Source organism: Perissodus microlepis, chromosome 8, assembly GCF_051167445.1.
Source record: "Perissodus microlepis isolate ML-2025 ecotype Zambia chromosome 8, ASM5116744v1, whole genome shotgun sequence".
In the NCBI taxonomy this organism is placed as follows: Eukaryota; Metazoa; Chordata; class Actinopteri; order Cichliformes; family Cichlidae; genus Perissodus; species Perissodus microlepis.
This window is the reverse complement of record NC_140468.1, coordinates 21666959-21689457: the sequence shown is the minus strand read 5'-3', so window position 1 is coordinate 21689457 and position 22499 is coordinate 21666959. Positions and strand designations below refer to the sequence as shown.

Sequence of the window (22499 nt, the reverse complement as noted above, 5' to 3'; positions counted from 1 at the left end):
GTTTACCGTCAGCAGACAGTTTTGGTCAGTAGTGCTGAACTTCAGAAGAATCTGAACATTTTAAGACCAGGTTAGGACGCATTGGATAAGTCGCTGGTCGCACCAGACCAATTAGACTGTTGTTGCTTTTCTAAAATGTTTTTTCCAGTATGAGTGCAGATTTGTGTTCGCTGTCTTCCCTGAAGGGCAAACCGTTTGGAAAATCTTTCAGAATTTCGTTTGTGATTGGGTATCAAATCAGCCACTCTAAAAGTCAGCCTGTGACTCATCCTGGTATCAGATTTACTCAAGCATCTTTGGCAAAGGTCGTTTATGGTGCACGGAATCATTTCTACCTGTCTAATAAAAACTGTCCATAGCTTGTCTGAGTCATTGTTTTGTTTAGCCAGAGGAAGTTTTTATGAGCCGATCTTCTGTGTTGTTGCATTGATTTTGATCAGCTTGCTGTGTTTGGGTTGAACAGGGAGCAGGTTTTCATGTTGGAGCCCCCCTGAGCTTGTAACTGTGAATGAATGGCAACAGCTGAGCAGGAAAACTTTATCAGCAGCCCTCACTGTGTGTGTGTGTGTGTGTGTGTGTGTGTGTGTGTGTGTGTGTGTGTGTGTGTGTGTGTGTGTGCGTGAGTGTGTGTGTGTCTCCCTGCATGTGTGTGAGATTCAGGAGGAGCTGCAATCAGAGCAGTCTCACTGGGGAATCTCTCTGCTGAGCTCACTGCTGTCCTCCCTTCCTCAGCCGCTGGCCTCTTTTCAGTTTCCTCCCTTTAGCTCTCTTGTTCTTTCTATCCACGACTCGTCCTGTGGATTTCTTTACACCGGCTCTCTGGGAAACTGCAGAACAGCGCTGTCGTGACTCGCCGGCTGTCACTGCAAGGAAAGTAGAGCACAGGAGGCAGGAGAGAGAGAGCAAAGCTGAGACAGCCCAATCGATTTCTTTGATACAGAGAAGAAGCACCGGGATAGAAGGGCAACGGCGGTAGCTGTGCTTTTCTTTGTCATTTTGGTTTAAAAGGAGATATTTGTTTACTTGGAACGGAGTCTTCTGAAGCATTTGAATCACATCTTTCCCTTGAGAAGAGAGGACAGCTTTTGACACGTCAAGGGTGCCTTTCTTCAGGGATACGGTCAAAATCTGGGACTTGGGAGGAAATCTACTTTAAACCGTGGTGTTCAATGTTTACCTAATAATCAATCCCTATTCTGAATGATAATGCTGGACACCAACCATTGCCTGTCCTTTGAACCCTCCTCCCTGGGCTCTCCTCCAATGGGAGATGACATGGAGAAGGCAGGACTGAAGATGGATCATGACAGACTTGTCTATCACAGCTTGAAAGAAGGTGGGCAATCTAGTGTCAGATCTGGAGATCTGTGTTGTGTTTTTGTTCCTGAGTTCACTGTACATTTTCAAAACAGGGCTTTATGGCCTAATACAAATAGCTAATGGGGTGTTGCTAAAGATAAGTGATAGAGTTTACTGGCTTGTGTAAGATGGAAGGAAGTTGAAGTGGTTTTAGGTTCTTTCTGATAAACCCTTTCAATAGAGCAGACTTGACCACTGTGAATTCAGGAAGTGCTGACAGCCGGACCTGTGACGTCGGGCTAACTTTGCTCATTTCTTCAAGATTAAAGCTTCCAAATAATATTTCAACATAAAAGGTCAAGTTAATGTTTAAAATTAGTCAGTGTTCACCCCAAAAAATCATGCATATGTTTAAAGAAAGAAATGTGTTGACGTGCGTTCATTCACAAACAGCTTTCCCTAGTGTAGTTTGAACTTGGGAATAGTGTAACTGTGGTGGAAATTTACAAACGTCACATAAATGCTCCACACCAGGCATTCATAAAGGTACAGACTTCAAAGGAAGACAGCTATAAAGACACTCTGAGTGTGTGCGCACGTTTATGTCTGTTCAAAAAGTGTGTCTATAACAGGCAGATTGTGAGTTGTCGTTTTCTCTAGAGCCACGCCTCCAAACTCAATGAGCGAGCAACACATTTGTCACAGGAAACCAAAAGCATGAATAAATAACATAAATAATAAATAAATATAACACGTCCAGGTGCCTTTGTGAGTTTCAGCTTGGGTTTTAGACCAACAGTGCAATGAAATGGCTTTTGTTATTTTTTTATAATATTGAAAAGATTGTTTAAGTCCTAGAGTCTAGGTTTTAGGGTTTACGTTAAAAAAAATAGATTAAACAAAAGCTTTATAGGATAAGAGGTAGAGTGAGGGTTCAGCACTTATTTGTTATGCTAAAACGTGGAATTTATTAACCTGAGAATGTGTTAATGTGAATGTGAGAGCCAAAAAACATGGCTTTGTGTGGATGTGTGCCCTCCGTACTGCACACGGATTAGGGCAAGTAACTCGAAGGGAAACTCCAGTAACACATTTTAGCCCAAATATGAGAACTCCACATCCCAATATTGGAAGTTTGAAGTGGATCGTAGGAATGGAGATGCATGCACCTTACTTCACCTACAGTGCAAGTTTCAGCTTTTATCTTTTTACAGTAGTGTCTTATTTCTAAAGTATTTCGGGATGTATTAAATATGACTGTGTGACACTAGTTGCCACTGTGCATGTTTGGGATTTAGATGTGGTGTGCAAAAGGCTCAAAAAAACATGGCGTTCCAAAAAAATGAAGTCATCCAACAGTGACATACTATCAAAAGTTAGCCTAATTTGGTATGGTCCGTGCAACAGTAAAAAGGCTTCACTTTGTTTATAACCAGCGTTACGAGCATGGACCAGAGTCTCAGATGCCTGGCTGCAGATGAAACAAAACATTCCTGTGAGGTTAGTATGACTGAAGATGGATGGAGTCTAAAGAAAAGCAAAGGGATTAAAAAAAAAAAAAGCCATCAGTTTAAGATTATTAATCCCGGTGTGCTTTTTGCTTACTCTGAAGTATGAGTGACACAAATTGCAAAAGCTGCAAAAGCCATTATCCGTCTGTTCTCACTTGAACTTTAAGGATGATTAGTATTCACCGCACCTCTCCGTGTTGTCATCCTGCTTCTCGGCACAGCGCAGCAGAGGAAAGGCAGCGGGAGTGAGTCCAAGGTGTGAATGGCCTTAACCTTGCATTGTTTCTGCGCTTTTAGCTCTCTAGCTTCTTTCCACTCTCACTGATGTGCGAAACATTCGCTGCGGTCATGCGCTGCGTTCGCCTCTCCGTTCAGCACATGCAATTGAACGGTGCTACCGTGCGAAAGATGAGAACATCTTTCCCGATTAAAAAACATTTCCAAAGCCAGTGCCAAGCGTAACGTCTGTTCAAAGCGTCTGCAGGGCTCGTCTTTAGGTGGGTATGTGGCACACGCTCTGTGGGCCTGAAGCCTTTTGCCTTCATGTGTGTCACTCGGGTTGGTGCGCGCAGGCTTAGTCGTGCCAAGCCAGGGGTCTTTGGGGACAGTGACGAACTCAGACATGTTTAATCAGATCTACTGACACATGAGCACAGCAGGCTTAGCCCAGTTGGCCACCAGCATCCCAATTCATCCTCGTTCTTCCCTCTAATGTGACTTTTTACCTGTACAGCCTTCTTTTAGACAATTATGATAACTTGAAACTGATCTGATCTTGACATTTAGGAAATAAAAGCTCTATAAGATCAGGTAAAGATTTCATTATTGGTGATTTGTTATAAAGTTAAGCTTGTGAAAGGTTTAAAGAAAGCCATGACTTTATTTGCCGGGGAGAAAAAGTGTTTTGTTTTGGGGGGGTTTTATGTACACCCACACAGAGATCTTAGAAATAACAAATCAATGTGCAAATCATAGTGTTAGTTCTCTGACGTTTGCAACGACGAGTTTAATCAAAAGATCGAACAAGCGAATTGTCTTCAAATAAGCCACCTGCTGTCATTTCCTCTGCTTAATCTAAAATCTTCAAACGCTTGCATCTCTGCCGTCTTCCTCTTTCTCCCTTGTCTTCCTTTGCTCTAACTTTTTATGAGTGCAGTAGCAAGCTTTGGCTGTGGCCTACTATCCCAATAAAACTGTCCTGCCTTTTCATCCATTTTCTTAAATTAACCAGAATGGCCTTCAAACCTGATTTAAGTCCCAGAGCATGTCCTGGTCGCAAAACACAAAGACACATCCCTCCTCTTTTTTCCCAAGCAGTAATCTGCTTACAGTTAACAAAACATCACTATCCTTGTTGGTTATGTTTTTGTCCACTATCTTATCTTATTATAAGTTCTTGCTGCAGTGCATGTAACCATAGCCACTGTCGTAGTGCAAAAGTTTTCATTTGTCTTTCTGGCACCCATTTAAAGTTTGTTTTGTGGTTAATCCAGAACAAACAGTTCACAGCCTCCAAGTGGTTTTTGTCTGTCTGTTATACTCCTGTCTTTGTTGCTGTGCTGCAAGCAAGCAGTATTTATTTGTGTAGGACTTTAGGAGTACTAGAGTCACAAAGTGCTGTACAAAACACATGACAGTTTAGTTCAGCAGACTAAAACTAGGATTAAAAGCACTGCAACATTGAAAGAAAGGGCACGAAAAAGTTAAAGTAAGGAAAAGTGGAATTAAAGTAGATACAAAATGAGAAGAAAAGTTAAGAAAGAAGACAAAATAACAGGCAGTGGTGCAAACATGATTATTTTATGCACATGAATCTACAATTTCAACACTGCTACATTTTTCGCGCCATGATTGTCTGCCAGAGACTTCTGCAATGTTGGGGTTGGAGGTTTATTGATAGCTGACGCTTTATTATTATAGCCAACCATTGGAGCCAGTGTTGCAACTGTACTGAGCTCATCAGCTTGGTGTTTAGGGGGGACAGGAAAGAGAGGGCAGGAGAAAACTGGAGTATCCTGGGTGAGGGATAGAAGATGTGGAGGGGGTTATGGATAGAGGGAAAGTGTAAGAGTCTCTTTCTAAGAATAAACCTTCCTTCCCTGGAAGCCCTGTGTGGCATGGCATCTAATGCCGCATGGCATCTAATGCCGCATGGCACGGTCAGTCTGTATCAGTGTGTGTCTGTGTGTGCACGTTCCTTTATTGAAAGTGTTTTCCTGTGCGTTTGCTACTGAGACAAAATGAGTGCTGCCAGCTGCTGTACAGGCAAGACCATATAGATCGACTTGCCTAAGTGTGTTTAGGCGTGCGTGTTTATAATGCTAAATGTCAAATGGCAAGTTATTGCTTCTAGAGAGGAGTTGGTAGTGTTAGACTGATACTTTCAGACTTGGAGCATACACACTTGTAAAAACAACAGAGGGGAGCCGGGATCGCCAGCAAGAATTTGGAGCCAAAGAATGACATTTAGTTGCACAGGCTCTGACATTAATTCATGGCTCTTGCGGCGTTCCCGTCTAGGCGAGGATTCCTTGTCATAACACAGAGGCAGCACTGCAGCAGCAACAGCTATATCGTGAGCTAGACTGAGTACCAGTGATGTCACTTTGTTGGCAAGGAAGAACAGGTGCTGCTTGGCTGAAGTAGCAAACACAACCCTAGCTAGAAATGCTTGGGAATCTTCAGTGGTTTGCACCACACTGTATGCGGACACACACACACACAAATAGATACGTAGCCCTTCAGTAAAGATTGCTGGGACAACTTGAGCAGGAGCGTCAGCTGAATGTTTACATCAGTAGTGAAGTTACTTGGTATAACAACATACTGCTTCCTCTTCTGATACTGTTAATATCTTGGAAATAAAAGATAAACAATGAAATGGAAAGACATCATGCACTGCCACTTACTTACTTGCTTACAAGCTAAAAAAAATCATTACACACAAGTGTCTGCAGCCATTCTGGGTGTCTTTTTTCATGGGTGGTGTGTTTGTGTGATGTGATGGTTGACTAAATAGTTCAGGTCACTTCCCTAAATTGCTGTCGTGTTGCAACGAAGCCAACATGACAGTGATGAAATGCTGTGTACTTGTGATCTTGCAGGTGTCTATATGTAATTGTTAGTTTGTTATATTTGTGTCTTTGCTTTGTTTAAACGATAGCCAGCTCATTTCTAATTTATTATCCGGTTACAATGATGACGCCAGACTTTCTGGGCTCGTTAAAACTTTAAAAAAGTATCAGGATGAGGAGGACTGTGCCACACAGCACTCAACAACTGACATTTTATTTGTTTAGAAATGTCAGACATAGTCCAACTCTTTCTGTCCAGCTTTGTGTTCCTTACAGTTCTCCCCCACCCCGCCTCTCCATTATGTAACAAGAGCTTCCTGTTTTGAAATGACGATGCAATCGGCCCATTTAAAAATGAAAAAGAAAAAAAAAGTAATTTAGCTTCAAATCGGAGCTTTTATTTTTTCATTTCTTTTAATTTTTTCGTTAATTTCTTATAGCAGCATTATGCCTTAGTGTTCTGTCTCTCTCACTCTTTGATGGATGTTTGCTGCTTTTTCACACATCTGTGCTCAGAAACAGGAAGTCTGTCTACACACACAACCACCTTGTACCCGCCTCCTTTGTAACTTCAAAAAAAAAAAAAAGATGCATGCGAGGCAGGGAGACTGGAGAATGAACCGGTTGCCACAGAGTAAAGGTCCTCGTCGTGTCAGTCATATATGTTCCTTTATGTGCTTATTTACCTAAATATTGTGGATCTGTTGCTGATTGTAAGGCTTTACGGGCACAGAGCTTCACCGCTGCAGTTTCTTAATCTCGCCGGCCGTCACTGACTGTCTTCTCTTCTTTCTCCTCTTACCTCCTGTGTCTCCATGCAGTCCTCCAGCTCAAACTTCAGCAGAGACGCACACGAGAAGAGCTGGTCAGCCAAGGGATCATGCCACGTAAGTCTGCTGAGTGTGTTTTACTTGCTTTTTTTCTTTTTTTAAGCTCATGAACCAAAGTATATATCGTCAATGTACGGTAGTCTGACTTTAAGTGTGCTTTTAGACTCTCAACTGATCGCGTTTTACCCAAAGACAGCACTTCTTTATTGTCTGGAACAGACGGTATCATCTCGTTTTTAGAAACTCGAGCAGAAAACAGGAGCTTTGGCTGTGAGCTGAGGTCAAACTGCTAACCCTTTCCTGTTTCAGGATTACACACCAAATCTTAAACTGTCACACACTAACAAGGTCGCTACCTGATGCTAGACGCTAAACGATACTCACGTATTTTTGGAATGTCGTTTAATTCACATCCCGCTGACGCATATTGGTTCTCAACAACAGAACCTGGATATGTTGGTAAATAGCGTCTGTCAGTCTGTGCCGTATATGCTGTCATATGATGGGTTGTATAGTGAAGGTCAGGAATGTCGTTTCTTGTTTTTTGCTGAAAATGTCGTCTCTTATCGGCATTATCAGTATGAGTATGTGTGTTCTGCAAGTGTCATATTTAGCTGTATCTTTGCACCACTTTGTGTTATCAAATAGGGCAGCTTCCTCTTTATGTCTATCCACTTCCTGTTTCAGGGTTCCTCACATCACAAGAGTCAGAAATATAGTTTTAAAAGTTTCCCTCCGTTTCTGTGTAGAACCGAAAGCACTCTGCTTTTTCGTTTTTCCAAGAAGACTTTTGGTTTGAATTAAAAGTGTGCAAGCGAGTGTTCGCCCTCATACTGTAGACGTGGTAGCCAACATTCATTCTAACTGAGTAGATTTTCAAATGGAGACTAAATACCTGTTAGATTGCCCAATAGGCCTGTTCAGACATACAAACTTTGACTGATTATGCTAGCTGTGTGTTAAGAAGGGTATCAGGAAAACAGGTAACTGTGAATGGATGGTAACATGTGGCACACCTGTTGTCATATTTTGTTTTTGACAAAAGCAGATGCGATTGAAAAGATACACCATGCAAGCTGCTGTCAGCCTGCAGTGCTGCACATTCAGTTTACATAACAGTTTAAGGGTTAGATACATAAGAGTACCATAAAGTGATGACTGAGGGTTTGTTTTGGTGGGCAGCATGGAGCCTTCCAGTGAACCATTTAAGTAGTCTAGTAAATCGCTCTGTGTCCTCTTTTCTGCAACAGGCCTCGTGCCAGATTGTTGCAGATTTAGGATCAACATGTTTGGATTGACTATTTCGCTTTCCAGCTTCTCCTCTGTGGAGATTCCTAGAGAAAAAAAAAAGTATAGCTGTGGGTTTAAATGAGATTTTAGATTGCTCCTAAGTCGATGACTTTGTTGACTACAGAAATCCTCTTTTAAATTGTTTCTCCGAGATGCAGAAAGATGGGGCAAAGGTTGTTCAGGCATCAGGTCCACTGTTGTGTTATAGTTCAGTAAAGATCATATGAACCGTTCTCTTTTCACGGTAACTGTATCTTGTTGACAGGAACAAACTTTGCCAAGTAGTTCCACATTGCTCCACACCCTGAACACTTTCCAGCAAAGAAAAAATAGTCTTTATATTTATTAATGACTCTGTAATTACTGTTATTTGCAGGATTTTTGAAACATAAAAAAACAAAATCTGAAAATTTCATTTACAAAGTCACCACATGGTTTGTTTTAGTCAACATAGAACCTCCGAAGGTGACATAAATGATCAGGTGTTTTCTGTCACTTCTCTAATTCTTACATTTAAATGTCCTTTGTGCTGTGTTTTCTGGTACTAAAAAAAGACTTTTATGTCTGAGTGCTGAGGCAGGGTCAGTTCCTCCTGTGGTATCAAATCCTCACACTGGTTTTGCAACTGAAGGTGGTGTGAATGAATAACTTTCCACTTTCAAACACTTTCGTGAGGTTCCTGAACACAGACATTGACTGTCCAGCTGTGAGCAAAACTGTGAAAAACTGGGCTATGTGTGAAGAAACCACCAATGTTTTTATAATGAAACTGTAGCTAATGGGGTCAGGGAGGTTGTGGTGTTTCACAGGGGAAAGTTCTGAACAGTGTTATGTGCCCAGCTATAAGAATAGGCTTGAAAATGCTGTTTTTGAGCCGAATGTTTTCACTTCCTCCTGGCATGTTCAAATAACTTTTAGTGTTTTCTTCCCCATGAAGTTTCAGTTTAAAAGTGCTTCAGGAGCAACCTCGTGAAAGAAGAACTGTTGATCCAGTAGCTCGTTTTGGGAGTTTAATTTGCACCTAGTTCTATTGGTGTGTGCGTGTTTTGGTGTTTCTAATTCTTTTAATGTTTGAGTATATCCAGTTATAGGTTACATATGCAATGATCATTTACACATCATAAAAAACTAGCTGCTTTGGGTCTTTTCTCTTTCCGTTTAAGCCATCTTTCTTCTGATTGGCTGCCTCTTGCAAATAGAAGGTTTAAACTGCAGGGGTTACATGAGAAACTGGGACTGGTGGGGACGGCCGCACCAATAAGCACCAATGACAGAAGGGCTCACAGGCCAACAGACTCATTGTCCATTCTTTTATGCATTTGGTGAACAAGGTCATAACCTAACATTTATTTTCCAATGAATGCCAGTAAGAGTCTGATATGATTAAAATAAAACCAGCCCAGCCTTCCCTTGCCCATACGCAAGGAAATATTGTTTTCATTGAACATCATATTGAAGCAATTAATCTGTGTTTAAGTAGTTTATGGGCCCGGTTTGTCCTTGTGGTGTTATTATTGTGATCCAGACCACTCGTTGGTCATATTACAACTGGTATTCTTTGAACGCCAGGGGTTGTGACACAAGGAATGCTTCCGACCCCCACCCATCATCTGTGGTGCACATACAGTTGACGCCCTGCTGTAGCCAGAATGTCCTATCTCAAACACCCTTGGCAGGGATTTCACCAACTCTTGACCAATCAGACGATCGCTGTCTTACATCATTATAACTGCCGCTGTCCTCTGAATATCCTTCCCCAAAAACGGAGCGGGCATCTCCCCTGTCCGTGTAGCTTTTCTAAAACCTCGACTTTATATTTGTGGTTAAAAAGAGTTTGATGTCTAGCGCTTTGTTTTTTGGATAGAAATGATCTTCTAGGCTCAAAAAAATCTGTGATGGGAGATGGACTGTAAAACTTTTTGTTTCCTTGCACTGGACCTTTCTGCAAACTGAATAATTATAAAAGTGTAAGATAAAATGCAAAATATATGACGCTTTGGACTCATTTTTCATGTTGACCACCTCTTTCACCTCAAAGGTAATACAGATTTTTTTGTTTTTACACAATTTTAGCCAGCTGAAATTGCTTTTATGCATTTCCCTCTTACAAAAATACTGCATAGACGTTCACTCCCCCACCCCATACACTGGTCATGGCTGAGCAATGAAGTGATGAATCTAGACTTTCGCTGGGTGTGCTGCACTCTATTCATCTCTCTTCTGCTGCTCGCTCCTTTTTAAAGAGCCATTCCAGACTCTGTTCATCAAGAATTGATGTCCCTCAGCTACAGTCCATCTGCCAGACTTATTGCAGATAGTTTGACCTCTGAAATGCAGTTTCTTTAGACTTACCTTTCGTCATGGAAAAACTTAGAACGCACCACAATCTGCAGCACGTTTCTGTGTAAAATACCAATAAAAGTATAATGAAGCTGGGCTATATGTAACCTGTAATCTTTATAAGTGTTTGTATTCCCTTTTTAACACGGTGTAATTCTAAATAACAGATCAAGACAAAGCTGAATGTGTCCAAAAGTGTCTAATGTCAGTTCAAAGTATGAGAAAGAACATTTGGAAACTTTGGAATACGTGGAAAACTCTTGCTGAATAATGAACAGTGTGTTCTCATTTAGGTTAATGAAACTGCTGAGTGAATGTTTGGTACGGTTTGCGCTCATGGTTTTAGTCATATTGTTCCATTAAATCAAGCTCATCTAAACTACTTCACTACCACTGACCACATCGCGACACTTCCTGCAGCTGCCTTGGTGTTTGAGTTGCAATGAGAATAAACGTAACACAACTGATGTGAAAAGCGTAGTAAAAGGCCGAGGAAACGCTGGCAGTAACGGTTTTCTCGGTGATAACTGAGGTGGATGTGCACCACACTCAGCAGCAGAGGCTGATCTGCCTACTGAGTTGTCATCAGAGTGTGTGGTTTAGAATAGCACTCCTGACCTTCTCTGCCAGAAGCCACTTCTGCTTTGAGTCTGTCTTTGACTGTAACCGTACAGGTTCTCACATTTTTGCTTGCTGAAAGGAGCATCACGACTTCCTTCACAGTCGGTCTGAACTGCATTAATCTTGGCTTTTTGTTTCTCCTCCTGTTCCCCCTCCCTCTCCATGCAGCACTGAAGAGCCCAGCAGCCTTTCACGAACAGCGGAGGAGTCTGGAGCGAGCAAGGGTGAGAGCCATAAGAACAATGAGTCTCCTGCAGTCTCAGTGGATTTTCTTCAGAGAGGCAAAAAACAAACAAACAAAAAAACCCACAAGAATCTAACAAATTGAAAGCTTGGACGCCACGGATACAGATTGGTTGTAGTTGGGTTATCATACAGATAATTTCTGGTTAGTTGACGTTTCTGCAAAATTGTTGTGAGCTGCAGAGCCAGGAAATAATGAAAACAAGTGACATGGAAACAAAAGCATATATTAAACTGACAGAATAATATTTTATGGTGTTGTAGCAATTTGGAGTTCATGTGATTTTTGGCATCTTGTTTTCTTCCCAGACTGAGGACTACCTAAAGAGGAAGATCCGGAGTCGTCCTGAGCGCTCCGAGCTAGTCAGGATGCACATTCTGGAGGGTGCGTGTTTTTTATTTGTTTTGTGTTTTTTAATCAGCAAGTGCCAGTGTTGTCAAAAAGTCACATTTTAAGCTTTGTAAAATACCAGACAAAAACAGAACCAAATCTTTATGAAGAGGTTAATGTATAGTTCCTCCTTCATATTTCTGCTTGAAGAAATTCCGTGTTCTTTGAGGGTATTGCTTCTGCATCTTAAAACTGGGTAGCTCGATTCAGGCGCTGTGAAAACTCTTTTATAAAATGTGTTTCGGCATGTTGTCTTCATGAGGCAAGGTGCTTATCTTCACATTTTCACATTCATTTTAATATATGTGTTTGTGGTTTAAAGTGTTGTGTTTGTTATGATTTTTTTTGAAGCAGCTGGTTTGACTGTTGGTTTAGTTTCTTTTAAATTAGGTTGAAGTCAAATCGAGGAAGTGTTAAAATAGGCTAAAACCTGCTGTAACGTATTTAACAGATCCACAGAGGATTATATGTGTGTGAATCACTTGATAAATAAATGCACATGTATCCATAACGGCCTGCTGTGCCCTCTGCAGAGACGTCGGCAGAGCCGTCTCTGCAGGCTAAGCAGCTGCAGCTGAAGAGAGCACGACTGGCCGACGACCTCAATGACAAAATCTCTCACAGACCGGGTCCCATCGAGCTGGTCCACAAGAACATCCTGTCTGTTAACTGCCATCTGCAGCACTCACTCCCAGGTAATAACACACACCTCATCAGCGTTCACCTGTACGCGTCTCAGTCCAGGAAAAGAAAATGTCTTCATTGATGGCCTTGCTCTTTCGTTCTAATGTAATCACAAGTTTAAGTCGTTGGGAAGGTTTGATTGCACCTGCGATCATCTTCGTCAACGTTATCGTCGTTTCACCTGTGTTTCATCTGCTGCACTTCCCGTGTGTGAGAACGTGCACCCGCAGTTAAACTGAGAGCAGGAAAAGGAAAAGCTGGGGTGACCTTAAATGACAGTAAAGCACAGTAACGACTCACACTGAGATGAAGTGAAAACGAGTGAAAATAAATGAGCATTGTATAAAAGTCTCTTTCTGAGGAATAATCACTGGTGCAGGATTGGTGCTCGTTATCAGTAGATGCTTAAAGTCCCAAAATACACAAGTTTTACAAATAAATGACTGTAGGCCCACACAACATCGTCACACGTACAGCGATCATTAAGATCTGTATTTTATTTTTTTAAACTGTTCATTCTTTATATTTCTTTATCATTTCATCATCTTGCTGGTAATACAATGTTACAATCTCTGTTTGTAAAAATTTGAACCTCTGATGAAATTTTGTCGGACTCGCCTGGAAAAATGAAATGAAGAATTTGAAAAGGTGCCGCAGGCTATTGTTTAAAAGAAAAATTGGGCAATGTTGTATATTTATGACACTTGGTTCAGAGATTTACACACACACACACACACACACACACACACACACACACACACACACACACACACACACACACACACACACACACACACTTTTGCACAACGTTGCACAACACTCACAAGCGTACCTGCAGGAATTAGCAAGACTTGTAAATACAGGACAGTGGACAGGTTATGGTGAATTCAGGCTGAGCCTCAGGCATGTGATGAATACAAGTTCAAACACGTCCCCTTCCACTGTTCGCGGTGCTATTGTACCTGTGACTTGGTGTGCAGTTGCGCCACCTCTACAATTTGATTTCCGTTCAGACTGAACACCTGAGCAGTTACAACATTCACATATTTACAGTCAGGTGAGTGTGTAAACAAAACAAGCAGCTCTGAAACAGAAGTGACTCAGAAGCTTTGTTTGGACACGGCACTGTTTTGAAACATGAGACACGGCACGCGGTGTTGTAACTTCTCTAAAATTGCTTAGTGCCGATTGCTAAAGAGCGGTGACTAACTTTAGAGAAAGTTTATTTGACTGTTAAAATTGCAGGGGAAGCTGGGAATTAAGCTGTCCTTTCCTGTGTTTCCCAGCGGCTCTGGAAATTCCAGACAACGCCAACCCCTTTCGCACCGCTGAACCGCTACACCAGAAGACGCCACCATTAAATTGCGGTTTCATTAAATGTGTGAACGTTTCTGCACTGTCACAGATTCTCCAAAGGGAAACGGAGGAGAGAGCTCATCTTTGGACGAAGACAGCAGTGATGCTCTGTCACCTGACCAGCTAACCAATCAGGACTCTCCCCTGAGCGCTGTCCCTCAGGTCTCCCCCTCAGACGTGCTCACCCAGAACGGAGACCTCTCCCCCACACAGGTATTACTGAGGTGGAACAGAAAGAACTGGACAGAGCAGTTAGTGAAACAAAAGCAAGTGTTTTTCAGCAGGATCATGCAATTAACCACAGTGATATCTTCTCACCAGTTTCTCACACAGCCTCCTGCTCCTGCTCCACCTCCACCACCACCTCCGCCGCCCCCTCCCTTGTTGAATGGGTCCGCTTTGTCCCCTCTACCTAAAATTACAAACGGGACAACAGTGACTTCTGGATCCTCCCGCCATTCTGCTGGACAGGTCAAGGTGCGCCGATCGTTCTTTCAGACGGCTCTCGCTCGAACTTCCTGTTGATTTTCATGACTTAAAAATAATTCTGACCTTAATCTCTATTTATGGGAACGCTGTAGCTCACCAAAACCCCCTCCTCCTCTCTTCATTACCCCCCCCCCCCCTCTCATGGTTCTCTGACTGCAGTCTCAGGCCAAGACGAGTTCAGACCGCCCTCCACAGAGACCTAAGAAAGCAAAGGACAGCAAACCAAAGGTCAGAGGTCTTTGTTTTGCTTTCATTTTAACTCGCACACCGGCACATAATTTATGGCCAATTTTAAATTACGACCAGTCACCGGGTAAAGGCTGTTTTTTGATGACATCTTGTCTGCAGTAAAGATTTTAAGACTTCAAATTGTGTTTGTCTGGCTTGCTGCTCCCACAGCTGAGCAACAAATATTAAAAGTTACTCCTTAGATTTGAAAGAGCCAATAAAAGTCTTCTTTGTGGTTTTTGCGTCGTCTCTATTAAATCATAGAGCAGGGGCTTCTCTCTAACCTCAGTGCTTTTTTCTGACATTTTACAATCATACTGAGGAGAAATGCTTGTAAAAGAGGAAGAGATACCATTTTATGAAGCCACAGTGGCCTCAGCACATCAGAAATATATACTTGCTTTTCTTAACTGGAAGTGCCTTAGCTTTTACTTCAGTTAAGTTTTTATTAGTATGCATCGTTTGCCCTAGATGTACAGAGTGCCCATGCACTTGACACGTGTCTGTCTGTTAAACATTCCCTCCTGCCGCGTGAAGGTGAAGAAGCTGAAGTACCATCAGTACATCCCCCCCGACCAGAAGGCTGACAAGGAGCGTCCGCCTCAGATGGATTCATCGTATGCGAAGCTGCTCCAGCAGCAGCAGCTCTTCCTGCAGCTGCAGATTCTCAGTCAGCAGCAGCAGCACTACAACTACCACACCATCCTGCCCGCCCCTCCCAAGTGAGTGTCGAACCACTTTTGCGTATGTGTGCGTATGGTTTGCAAGCGAGGATGAGTAATTGCTGTGGGGTTTTGCCGAGAGTCAACAACTTCAACACCCTTATTTTTTTTTCCTGCATTAAGCTAGTAGTTGCAGTGTAGCTTTATGGTTTGTATTGTTTTCGTTTTTACTTTGAGTATACTTTACAGTTAATATAAAACTTTCATGTTTCATTTTAAAATTCTAGAAAACTTATTTAGAAATTCACAAGTTTCATCTTTAGAGCTGATCATCATAATTTCCCCCGTGGTCTGCCAGAGAAAAAAACATGCTCGATAATCTTTATTACAACTTTGTTGTTTGTCTTCTTTCAGGCCACAAACGGAGCAGCCTCCCACAACCAACTCTGGCCCTTCCCCCTCCCGTACCATTCACACAACAACCACCACAGCTTCCTCGAGTCAAACGGGGACGGCCCGTCACAGCCAAACCGCAGTGGGAGGAGCCAAACCAGCTACTCTGCCAGCCAACCTGGATGAGTTCAAAGTAATTAACTCAGGACCCAAAAACAAACTTATGAGATCATTACTGCACACAGTGTTGTGGCTCATTTTGTTGGGTAATTCAAATCAAAGATCTAAGTTTGTGCTCAGCAAAATGGCCCCAAACGAAAACATCATTGACCCTGCCCATTCTAAAATAGAGCTCTGATTTTGGTCCTTTCTCAAAGGGAAATCTGTGAAAGTCTGCAGCAGTCTAAGCTGTAAGGATTAGATCTTTGCAGACACCCCTCATATGGTGGTGGACTCTACAGACGTGTAGATGTTCTTATACTTTCTTCATGTATTCTTTGTGCTTTGTCATAACTGCAAAGCCAAATTAAGAAAGATAGTTAAACTCACTCGGCCAGAGAATAAAAGACGTGATCATTGGACAGTTATTGTGGCGCACTGAGCCACAAGCCAACAAAGTTATGTTTTAAGGCTCTTTCTTTACCCCTTGAAACCTTACTAGGAGTAACCCTTGAAACTCTTCTCTGCCCCGAGTGCTTTCTATCATATTTCAAGCCTGCTCATAGAACAAAATCACCTGGTTTGCATTCAAAGTTAGTGAGTGTCGTCTCTGTCTGTGCGGGAAAAAGCTGGAAACTATTCAGATGGTAATCAAATCACGTCTTTGTTGATATTTACTGAGGTGTCGAAACTCATTATTAAGGGTACAAGGGAGATGTCTTTTTGGGTGAAAGAGTTGAGCTCTTTGTCTTTGCTTTTACTCCTGATTTGCATGCAGTTCTGTGTGTGTGAATGGTTTACACACACTCATTAGTGTTTTGGCTTTAAAATAATGTGTCATTTTATATTGGTGTCATTTTAAAGAGTCACTTGTCTGAATTTGTCCGAGGCGACCTTTTACATGGCTTTTTTTTTATCAGTACATCACCACCTACGCACCCTTTAAAGGTCCAGCTGCATAAAGTTCCTTTGAGCTGAGCGTTTTAAATTTGAGTCTATTCTCACTTTGAGTCAGTGTTTGTTTTATGAATACCACTTTTGTTTCCATCTTCCAGGTTGCTGAGCTGAAACAAGAACTGAAATTGCGGGGTTTGACCGTCTCAGGCACCAAGAATGACCTAATTGAGAGGCTCCGTAACTACCAAGAACAAAATGGGGGAACCGCAACTGTTTCGAAGAATGGCATTTTGCAGTCCGGCTTGCAGGGCACGACCTCAGCTGCTAGCATCACCACATCTCCCACCACAACTTCCACCTCTGACCACCAGTCAGTAGAGGGTGGGTTTAAGTTGTCTCTGTCCTCACTGGCTCAGGCGGTTCCAGGGCGGGTGATGCGGTTTGGCAGCACCAGCTCGAGCCCTCCGGTGTCGCCGACTCCGTCGGAGAGGTCGTTAGCTGGAATGAGTCCAGATGAGACCAGCTGCAATGGAGACATGTTTGGAGAAATGGTGAAATTTATGTTTCATTTGTTATTGTTAGAAGCACTTTGTCATTTTTGTTTCTGCCCAGACATTTTCCTAACATCCTCTCCTTTTTTTGTGTGTGTGTCCTTCAGGTGAGCTCTCCACTGACCCAGCTCACCTTGCACCCCTCTCCTCAGCACCCAGCAAATGTCTCTCCACTCGCAGTCAAAGATGAGATCCAGAGCTCTTGCAGTCTGTCCAGGTCCTCACCTGCATCTGTCCAAACCCTCGAGTCCGGAGCAGCCATGGACACGTCATCTATGGATAAAGACCAGATGCTCCAGGAGAAGGACAAACAGATCGAGGAGCTCACCAGGATGCTGAGGCAAAAGCAGAGGCTGGTGGAGACTCTCAGGTCCCAGCTGGAGCAAGGCAAGATGGCAGGTGGGATAGTGGTCAAGAGGGAAGGGAGCGATAAGAGCAAAACATCCCCAGAGGTTAAGCTCCAAACTCTAATAAAAGCCTCAGCCATTCAGCCCCCTACGCTCCCTAATGGCATCGTGTTGAAGGTCAAAAAGGAGGTAGAGCCAGAGGAAGGAATGGAGGGAGTAACAGAGGAGGCTCTGTCAAAGAAGCAGGTCCCAACGATGCAGTATTCCCAGGAGACTCTGCTCAGGCTGCAGCAGATTCAGCAGCTGCAGCTCCAACAGTCTGATCAACAAAAACAGCAACCACAACCGAAACAGCAACAAAGTCAGGCGCAGCCGACGAAGGCCGCAGAACCCAAACCGAATCCTCAAAAACAGCATCACCAAAAGAAAGAGGCTCAACTCCTGATCCACCAGCAGCAGCAGCTGCAGCAGCTCATCTTCCAGCAGACCCAACAGAAACAGCTCCAGGCTCAGCAGAAGATAACGCAGCAGAAACTGGCCCAGCAGAAGCAAGTACAGCAAAACCAGCTCAAGCAAACCCAAGGGCAGCAGCAGGCTCAGCAGAAGAACCAGGTTCAGCTAAAGCAGGTTCAGCTGCAGATCCAAAACCAGACGGTGACAAGTCAGAAACCCGCACTGAGCCAAACTCAGCAGAGGAAGCAGCTGAAAGCTCAGCAGAGGCAGCAGCAGAAACAGCAGACATCAGCAGCCTCAACACAACAGGTAATACTGTGAACTTCAAAGACTGAAAGCACACACGCTGCAGTCTTTACGATGAGTATATAGCATATAAAAAAATGCTAACGCAACTTTTCTGTTTCCAGGTGACTCCAGTCATCATCAAGCAACAGAATGGCACACCAGTGCACACTCAGGCCATCTCATTAGACCTCCTCAAGGCCAATGGCACACCTACACTGGTGACAGACACCAACGGGAACCACTACCTAATCGCTCTCACCAGTCACACCACAGATGGACAGAATGGAGTTTCCTTATTGGCCAAAACCAACGGACGCATCACACTGCAGGTACAGGGAACATGGTATTCTGATGATAATGGTAATAATGCTAAGTGTTTCCCTCTAAATTAGACTATTTGTACATTATACAAAAATAATGAATATATACTGTGTAGCAAATAATTCGTTGCACCTTCAGTCAGTATTTTGAACAGCAGCGAGTAAACTTGGCCTTACAATTACTCTGCAGCCTTTGTGCGTTTGTTGTAGTGGCATGTGTAACCGTTCTCCACCTGCTGTGGGTTTTCTTAAGATTTCTTGTCTTAGCTCGTAGAGCTTCCTGAGCAGAACAAGAGCGACTGTCACCAGCTGTAGCCTACAACAGCAGTGTCTTTTTGACGATGTTAGTTCAGTTCTGTCAAAACTCTGAGTGAGTCGCTCATCACAAATTGCTTTGAAGCTGACAGCTGGTCACTAGGGGACATTCCAGGCTCCTGTTGCCTAGGTATATTTACTAATTTAGGAAGTTTATCTCATGTCGCCGGTGGGGGTTTTCTTGTTTTGTTTTCTTTTGTCCCCACCCATCGTCACCTGAAGTTGCCAAATGTCATTGACTTACTGTAGTATTTCAACCTTTACTGTCCATGGATGAAAAAATTATAAAATAAAAAATACACTTCAGTAGGATAGGGTTAGTCTTGCATGTACTGTTTATATATGGGAAGCACATAATATTAAATGGTTTGACAGAATATGAATGTTTGCGTACTTGTAACGTTTCAGAGATTGAATTCAACTCCAAGTAAACTGCCCAGCGCCGACAGCCAATCAAAATGTCAGGCAGAGGCCGAGCCTGTGAGCCAACCAAGCAAAAAGGTACAGCAAAAACTCTTTCTCAGTAAAACATGTAAGCATGGTTTTTCTTCATTTCATTTGTATTGTTGTAGGGTCTTAACCTTAGAGTATATAAAGCGCCCTCAGCCAACTGTTACTGTGGGTTGGCGCTATGTAAATACACGTTGAATTGATCTCTGTTTACTAATTTTGTCCTGAAGACAACAATAGCAACAGATTCGTACCACAAGGTGTCGCCACTGAGACACTGTAAAATCATCCAAGTTAGATTGTGGACTAACAAAGGTTAAAAAACAGCATCTTATCCCAGAATAAGACTTGCATGATTAACATATGCAAGTGTGCCTTCCGTTCTAAACGTGCCACTCTTTGCCCTTAGGGACAAAAAGCGGGGCTGCACTTAGACGCCAACGGTGATCCACAACCCAGCCAGCCCGCCACCGCTCCACCCAACCTGCAGCCTTTTTTTGACGACATTTCAGACAATGAAAGCCAAAACAACTTAATGTCATCTCTCAAGGTAACGCCAGCAGCAGCACCTCCTCCTTCTCCTCCTCCTCTCCCTCCCCTGCTTCCAGGCAGAGTTACCTTCAGCATGTCATCTCTAATGGTGGTCTTGCTCTCTCCACATGTTCATTAAATGTGTCTTCTTGTTTCTTCTCTCTTCTCATTTCATCACTTCATGGCACCATGCTGACAGAGACAGGAGGTGTGTCCGCCTTATGACCGGCACACGCTGTTCACCCCTCCCTCTCCTAAACCCAACACCTCCCTTTCTTCTCAGCGCTTCAGAGTATGTCCTCCAGCATGTCTTGTCTTTCCATCTGCCTTGCAGTATTAATCTTTCTCCCTGTCTCGACTCCTTTTTTCCATCTTCTCACTTTTTTGGTCTCTAATGTTTTTAGCAGAGGAGTGGCAGTGGTGTTGGGTTGGGTTTGTTAGGACGTAGTGGTAGATTAGATCAGTGTCATCCTATCAGACCCAATTATCTAAAAGAAATCGCCCCTGCAACATTCCAGTGAAGAACACCTGCTGCTGTTTTTTGTGTTAAATAACTACATGATACCTCACTGTTGTTAGGGCCAAGTAATAATATTCTTTAGCCAATGTGAAAGATTTTGCATCTACACCTGACCGGTTATTCACTGACCTAATTAAACTGAAACTGTAAGAGAAAAATAGCCCATAATTTCATTTTTTGGAGTTTGTTACAGTATAGAAAGCAGTGTTGTGTTTACATGATGGCTAATGAATACTGTGTTTCTGTTCGACAGCCCGAGAATGGCCTGAACAGCCAGCAGATGGACGACCTATTTGACATCCTGCTCAAAAGTGGAGGTAATGATGAGATCTCAGTTTAATGTGAGCGAGACATCACAGGTCGGTACGTCTTGATGACCTTTATTTCTCTGTCCTCCCCCAGAAATCCCCGGCTTCAAGGCCAACCCGGACCCTTCCCTCCCCCCTCTCCACTCTGACCCACCTTCTCCATCCACTGCCCCATCCCCCCTCCACCTGTCTCCTCCCACCCCCACGGAGGCCTTCATCTCCCCGGAGTCTACGGTGGGAGAGCCCTGCTCAGGCAGCGGGCGTCTGGAGGACTTCTTGGAGAGCACGACGGGCACCCCACTGCTGGGCATAGAGTCCGACGGCGGCCTGGCGCTGATCGACGACCTCCACAGCCAGATGCTGAGCACGCCCAGCATCCTGGACCACCCCCCCTCCCCCATGGACACATCCGACCTGGGCTTCTCCCCGCATTCTGCGGGGCTGGACTTTGGCGACCCCAACCTGGATAGCATGGACTGGTTGGACATGGTAGGGAGCGCAAGTGGAGGTAGCGAGGGCAATAGAGGAGAGCGAGGAGGTGGAGACGGAGGGACGAGTTTAGCTCCGTTGGCGCCACACACTCCGCAAAGCGTGTTCTCAGCCGACTTTCTGGACAATACGGACCTGCAGCTGCACTGGTAGCCACGTCTGTAGCACCTCACGCAGACGCACACAGATGAACACATGGTCGCTCACACTGTGTACAGGCTCCGTCGTTATTTCATGCACATACTCTATGCTGTCTCTACCACTGCGAGGGGTGTCTGGCACATGCACGCGCACACACACACTCTCACACATTTACTCAGTTTGTCTTGTCTTTCACTGGTTGTTGCTGTATGCAAGGTGAGGTGGTGTTAAATTCATTGAAATTACTTGGTGGACCTGAAGTGGACTTGTAAAGATTTTAACTCTACAGGGAACCAAAATGGATAAAATCCCATTTCCCGTGTCCTGACCTGCATTAAAGCCAGGTTTAAGTAAACCAGCCGAAAGTTGCAGGTCGCTTTCAACCCATTTCAACCCTCAGTAAACAGCTGGGCAGATCAGAGGCGAGAAGGGACTGTCCGTGATGTTTTCCTGGGCTCCTAGAGATAGCAGTGTGTGTCAGTGCCTCCTAAACTTTGCACTTATGCTGAATCTGATTGGTTTAAAGGGTGGGTGTTTAGGTCAACAGCTGAGTGAAAGCCACCTAATGTTACAATGGTCAGCTGAGCCACTGATTGTTTTTGTTTTTTTTAAAAAAGAAAAAAGGCAGCTGCTTGTGGCCTCACCATGCCAACCTAAACCCCACCCACACTAGTCAAAGATACAACCTTCATTGGTTGAGAGTTGCTGTTGAAATGAACCTTATCAGTGGCAACAGTTTGAATTGAAGCCTCATTGGAGGTTGCGTATAATTGGTAACATTATGGTAGACCACTATGTATTGCTGTATATCGGGTGTATATTACAATTTGTCCATATGACTATTTTTCTTTGCTGGTTGCTTTAGAGTCAAGCTAGCCGGCTGGGGAACAGAGGGGGAGGGCGGGGCTTCCAAGAGAACTTGGACCTTGTCATTTTTTTAAAGAAAAAAAAGATTAAAAAAATAAACATACCATTAAAAAAACCTCTAAAGATGTGTTTCTTTTTCCTTTTGATTTTTCACATTAACAGATACACTTATTTCATCTCAGCTTTGTGATTTAAGTAAGCCTGGTAATGAAATTAAAGCCACAAGAGGGCGATGTTGCTCAAAGAATAAAGAAAGCAGCTTCCATCTGGAGCAGGAGGGTATTTTCCAGAAATTTGCTTACCCTTGAATTTTTTATTTTTCGTAGTGCTAAACAAGACCTGAGCACATTTACCAGTTCTTTGTTTGGTGCTGAAAGACACGTTCAACTGTATTTTTTTGAGTGCTACTTAAAGCCTCACTTTACAACGTAAGGGTTTTGTGTGCTAGTTGT

The 22499-nt window shown here is 43.4% G+C and overlaps 1 protein-coding gene across 7 annotated transcripts in view; it reads left to right on the top strand.

Moving 5' to 3' along the window:
• Positions 1-22140, top strand: part of mrtfab (myocardin related transcription factor Ab) — a 41191-nt gene extending 19051 nt beyond the window's left edge. For 3 of the 7 annotated variants that reach the window (XM_084938207.1, XM_084938211.1, XM_084938210.1), the window contains 17 exons: positions 6706-6771; positions 11134-11189; positions 11518-11593; positions 12133-12294; positions 13689-13852; positions 13961-14116; positions 14288-14356; positions 14894-15078; positions 15433-15604; positions 16626-17018; positions 17126-18127; positions 18229-18435; positions 19150-19242; positions 19601-19741; positions 19922-20014; positions 20496-20559; positions 20645-22139. In XM_084938207.1, coding sequence (XP_084794333.1) covers positions 6706-6771; positions 11134-11189; positions 11518-11593; positions 12133-12294; positions 13689-13852; positions 13961-14116; positions 14288-14356; positions 14894-15078; positions 15433-15604; positions 16626-17018; positions 17126-18127; positions 18229-18435; positions 19150-19242; positions 19601-19741; positions 19922-20014; positions 20496-20559; positions 20645-21192 — 3647 coding nt within the window. In that variant the 3' untranslated portion in view covers positions 21193-22139. Of the gene's footprint in view, positions 1-613; positions 1337-6549; positions 6598-6705; positions 6772-11133; positions 11190-11517; positions 11594-12132; positions 12295-13688; positions 13853-13960; positions 14117-14287; positions 14357-14893; positions 15079-15432; positions 15605-16625; positions 17019-17125; positions 18128-18228; positions 18436-19149; positions 19243-19600; positions 19742-19921; positions 20015-20495; positions 20560-20644 lie in introns of those variants that run through there. The other 4 variants (XM_084938213.1, XM_084938208.1, XM_084938212.1 and 1 more) reach the window with 4 other exon arrangements.
• Positions 22141-22499: the final 359 nt, after the last annotated feature.